General features: G+C 46.6%; 1 protein-coding gene across 1 annotated transcript; it reads left to right on the top strand.

Annotated features, from left to right (window-relative positions):
- The first annotated feature begins 1,454 nt into the window (after nt 1–1,454).
- On the top strand, nt 1,455–4,966 carry LOC121325286 (PILR alpha associated neural protein). Its single transcript, XM_041267723.1, has 4 exons — nt 1,455–2,178; nt 2,919–3,000; nt 4,080–4,353; nt 4,922–4,966. Exons 1-4 carry the CDS (start codon nt 1,656–1,658, stop codon nt 4,964–4,966), a joined length of 924 nt encoding a protein of 307 aa, XP_041123657.1. The 5' UTR covers nt 1,455–1,655.
- The last annotated feature ends 227 nt before the right edge of the window (nt 4,967–5,193 follow it).

The raw sequence follows: 5,193 nt of genomic DNA, 5'->3' as shown, positions 1-5,193 counted from the left end.
TGAGTTATGCAAGTATCACATGGTAGAGCCATCATCGAGAGGGCACTATCGTTATTTAAAAAAAAAAAACACCTTAAAACCTAGCTTTACCTTGTATTGATTTGTTGGGTACCTTTCTGCTGAGTGTAAGAAAATAGTCCCAAACATTTTTTTAAATAAAAAAACAAATATGACATACACATAAAGAGAAAAACAATTAGTTTTTGTTTAGTAAATCATGTTTTATTTCTTATTAACTTGTTAAGGTTTTAAACCCCTATTTATAATCTTTATAATCTGGACTCATTCTGGACTTATAATCTTTCTCATTCACCCCTCTCTCCTCTCCCTCTCTCTCTGCTCACCCTTTCCTCTCCCCCTTGCTTTCTCTCTCCTTACTCACACCTTCTCTCTCCCACTCTCTCCCTCCCTCTCTCCTCCCTCTCCATCTCTCTTCTTTCTCCCTCTTTCTCTCTACTACTGCTCCCCCTCTCCTCTCCCCCTCTCTCACTTTCTATCTCCCTCCTTCTCCCCCCTCCCCTCTCTCCTCCCTCTCCCTCACAGTGGAACCAGCTCAGATCTCGCATTGCAATTAATTCTCAGTTCTATTTCTTTTTCCTCTGAGTCTGTGGGTTTCTTGCTGTTTCCAGATCGTGCAGCTCTGAGGTGAATCACAACCTGAATGTCAGCTGTTTCCTGGGGAATGCTGTCTGTACGTGTGTCAGTGTTGAACTATCCATCTATCAATCCGCACAACTGCTGGCTGCTCATCTCATCTGTTTCTGTACAGGTTCTATACCTGTCAGTATATCTGTCTGTATGTATGTATTGGTTTCTCCATCTGTATCTATGTGTCTGTCTATCTGACTACAGAGGCAAGGGTTAGAGAGAGAGAGAGAGAGAGAGAGAGAGAGAGAGGAGAGAGAGAGCAGAAAGCAGTATTTTGCCCTGTTGAAAAATTAAATTTAAATGGATGATAGTGAGAGACTCATCAGATATTCAAACCAATATCTGTGCATCTGTCTGTCTGTGTCTGTGTGTGTGAGTGCCTGTCTGTTTGTGTGTATGTGTGTGTTTGTGTCTGTGTCTGTCTGTTTGTGTGTATGTCTGTGAGTGTCTGTGTCTGTTGGTGTATGTTAACTTTGTCATGCCAATATAACATTGTATTGAATTTTAATTGAGAGTTGGAAGGAGAGAGCGAGAGAGATGGATGGAGAAGGGATGAATGTGAAGGAGGGGGAAGGGGGTGGGACTGCACTGTGTGATATGCAGGTGCTTAGATCACTGGCAGCTGCTGGCCTCTGACTCACTTTATTTTCTAATTGTTTCTATAAAAAACCATTGTGTTGGAAATGATCTCTCTCACTTCCTTTCTCTCTTTCACTCCCCCTCTCCCCCTACCTCTCTCGCCTCTCGCTCTCTTCTCCTCTTTCTCGGTTCAGTAATGCTGTATCGTCATGACAACGAATCAAGTATTGCTAAAGCTTCATGATACTACCCAGTCTGTCTCCTTCTCTCCTCACTCTCCGTTCTTCTCTAGCCCCATCTCTCACACTTCCTGTCTTTTTCTCTACTGCCTGTATATAATAAATTGACAAGCATTTTTAGATTCTAATATTTCCCTCTCTCCTCCCCTCCCCTCCACCTCTCCCTCTCTCTCTTTCCATGTGAGAGGGATGGCAATACGCTGTCTCTTTTTTATCTTTTCCCTCTTTGGACTCCTGCTGCTGATCGCTGTGGTAACAAGGACCGTCCAGTCACGTGACTCTGCGGCTGGGCTCGCTACCTACAATCCGCAACGGCGGCAGGGGGTAATGGACAGAACGGGAGAGAGGAGGGTGGCGGAGGAGAGACTGAGTTATAGAGGTTCTCTGATTCCTGCATCTCAGAAACAGATGCTGCGAGTGAGGGGGCGTCGCCAGGCAGTCCAGCTCCCCCCACTGACCTCACAGGCCCCACCCACATACCCTTGGGCCATCGACTGGGGTCCCACCCTAATTCCTGAAGAGACAAATGACTTCCTGTCCACACCGGAAGAGGGCCACAGCCAGCAGCAGCGACATCGCCAGAGACCCGAGCAGGCCACTCCCACCCAGCGGCTGGTAGAGAGTGAGAGAGGAGAGGAGCAAGGGAGTGAGAGACAGAGAGAGGGAGACGTGGCCACTCTGGAGACTGATCTATATGAGACGGAGCCGGAAGGTAATTTCAAGTTATATTGATATAGAACACTAGAGCATGTTTGAAACTGGCACCATTGTGGCTCCACCACAGGATCAGCCCCCTATATAAATAAGAGAACATTTAAAGCCAAGATGGCTGTCACAGAGCTATAGTTTCCTAAGACTAAGTAAAAAATGGCTTGAGAAACTTGTGAGAACAGAAACAAGTTTCCTGACAGTGACCTCTATCTGAGAAGGCTCTGGAACTGGAGCCCGATTGGTCAAGCGAGTTTGTTATAGTTCTACATGACTTGCCTATGCATCCCGGTCTATTACAGAGCACTTGCTCAGCAGAGCTGGCTGTGAACAGGCTGCAGTGTGGCTCTCAGTGCTGTTCTGTGGCTCTCAGGGCTGTGCTGTGGCCCTCAGGGCTGTATTGTGGCTCTCATGGCTGTGTTGTGGCCTCAGGGCTATGCTGTGGCCCTCAGGGCTGTACTGTGGCTCTTAGGGCTGTGCTTTGGCCTTAGTGCTGTGCTGTGGCTCTCAGGGCTGTGCTGTGTCTCTCAGTGCTGTGCTGTGGCCCTCAGGGCTGTACTGTGGCTCTCAGTGCTGTGCTGTGGCCCTCAGGGCTGTACTGTGGCTCTCAGGGCTGTGCTGTGGCTCTTAGGGCTGTACTGTGGCTCTCAGGGCTGTGCTGTGGCCCTCAGGGCTGTACTGTGGCTCTCAGAGCTGTGATGTGGCTCTCAGGGCTGTGCTCAGCACTGTCTCTTTCTCTTCCAGCTGTGGATCCCCAGTTCTATGTCACTGTGACAATCTCAACACTGCTGATCCTCATCGCAGCTGCAATCACAGCCAAACTGTGGTGAGAACAGATTGTGTGTGTATGTGTGTGTGTGTGTGTGATTTTTTTTTGCCTTGTGTCACGTAGTGTTCACACATATCCAAAGTCACTCACACAGGTGTGTCACAAACAAACCCCCCCGAGTGTGTCTCCCTGTGTGCAGTGAGTGCGTGTGTGTGTGTGTGTATTTGTTCAATATAAGCAACGTGTTCTCTCCCTCTCTCTCTACTCCTTATTCCTCTCTCCCTCTCGCTTCCTCTCCCCTTTCCCTCTCCCCTCTCTCCTCTGTCCCCCACTCTCTCATCTCTCCCCTCAACTCTCCCCCTCTCTCTCCCCTCTCCCCTCTCAATTCAATTCAATAAGTTTTTATGAGAAAAAAAACAAATTTTGCCAAAACAATGTATAACTTCACAAACATTAACCATTACTAAACATTATTAAAACATTTCCATCTCTAACTTCTTTCACCTTCCATTCTCCCTCTCTTCTTCCCTCACCCTCTTCCCTTTTTCTCTCCTTTCCTTTTCTCTTTCCCTCTCCTTCCCTCTTTCACCTTCCTTTCTCCCTCTCTCCCTCACTCTCAGTTGTAGCCCTGTGATGGGTTTGTGGTGTGATGTATTTATTCACTGTGTGTCCCTCAGGCAGTGACAGGTCTTACGTACTGGCCAACCACTATGCCTGTGTGTATGTCCTCCCCCAGCAGGACTGACTCTGTATTTAGGGAAGAAAATGTCACTTGCTATTACTCCCAGTTCACAGTGATACATAGCCTTCTGTCTGGGCAGCCAGGACTGTCTCTGCCATCCTGTTTCTATGCCCAATTGGTGGTCACTGAGTCTGTATTTGGTCAGGACCTGCTTCGTGTCTCTCACCCTGACCAGGTATTCTACCAGGGTGTACTTTCTGTTTGGGGCCCGATAGCACTCCAGCTTTTTTGTGTTTGAAGTGTTTTTATCCCAATGGTCCACATAGGAGAGTTGGAGGTGTTTTATAATTTGGTTACATAATCTCTCTCTTCTCTCTCCCTCTCACTCCCTCCTCTTATCTCCTTTGTCCCCTCTCATCTCTCCCCTCACGCTCTCTTCTCTCTTCTCTTTCAGTTATGATCACAGTAGATCTCCTCCTCCTCTCTTACATCGCTCTGTAGCTGCTCCTGGCTCTCTCTCGCTCTCTCTTTCGCGTTCCATCGTTTCAGAAGAGAGTCATCATGCTCTGACCTCTACTGCAGGACTACCCCAAACTCTCTCCCCCTCCCTCTTGAACTTGGGGTGGGGGAGGGAGCGGTCGGGGAGAACCCACCCCCATCCCTCGCCAGCCCCCCTTGAACCCACCCCATCCCTGTCCTCCTTGTCTCCCACAGCCCAGCTACAGCAGGTGAGTCTGACTCAAAACTAGCAGCAAAATAAAACTACACTACACTACACTCCCACGAGGTCTGGGGGATGTCGTTTTTGTGGATGTTTTGTGTTTGTCTTGGAGGTGGAATATCTTCCCTGTAACCTCGCCTAGTTTCTGGACCTAGTTCATTTCTGTCTCAGCACAGGAAACTATTGCTCTAATTCACTGAATCTCAAGCCTAAAGAGCCACTGCACCCGGGATTACTGTACAGCTGCACCCAGGAGCTATAGTGAATACAAATGCTGTATTTTCCTGGTAATTGAACAACCCTGAATCAAAAACGACAATTTGCATAATCCCTTTCGCTTATATTAGTTTTTTTGTATCAATTTTGTACCCCTTATGGGAATGTAGTAGTTTGAATATATATATATATATATATATATATATATATATATATATATATAATATACATATATCATATATATATATATATATATATATTATATATATATATATATATATATATATATATATATATATATATAATATTAGATATATAAACCAAGGGTTTGATTCTTTCCTGGTTCGTTCTCTCCTCAGGCTCGCAGAGCTGAGTTTCGTTGTCCCACTGCTCCTGATTCTTGACGAAACTCGAACAGCACTCTTTCTGTGATTGACAGGTCAGAGTGGATGTGTGGCCCATGGGTGTTGGGGGGTGGTCAGGGAACTGTTTCCAGTTTCACTGAAATATAGAAAGTAGGAGGGAGTGGAACCTCAATCCTCACAGCTTCATCTCTTCACTCTTCAACATGACCTTCGGCAGTCAGGAGCTTTCACAGAAATCTCCACGCTGTCAGAACAGCATTTCATTT

This window comes from Polyodon spathula, chromosome 13, assembly GCF_017654505.1.
Source record: "Polyodon spathula isolate WHYD16114869_AA chromosome 13, ASM1765450v1, whole genome shotgun sequence".
Lineage (NCBI taxonomy): Eukaryota > Metazoa > Chordata > Actinopteri > Acipenseriformes > Polyodontidae > Polyodon > Polyodon spathula.
The sequence above is the reverse complement of the archived record's forward strand: the minus strand, read 5'-3'. Positions and strand labels throughout refer to the sequence as shown.

What these genes read in the sequence shown, in the direction of transcription:
- LOC121325286 (XM_041267723.1), top strand. Translation starts at nt 1,656, where the DNA reads ATGGCAATACGCTGTCTCTTTTTTATCTTTTCCCTCTTTGGACTCCTG. An exon ending in ATATGAGACGGAGCCGGAAG is followed by an intron (nt 2,179 to 2,918) that starts GTAATTTCAAGT and finishes TTTCTCTTCCAG; the next exon opens with CTGTGGATCCCCAGTTCTAT. An exon ending in GCAATCACAGCCAAACTGTG is followed by an intron (nt 3,001 to 4,079) that starts GTGAGAACAGAT and finishes CTTCTCTTTCAG; the next exon opens with TTATGATCACAGTAGATCTC.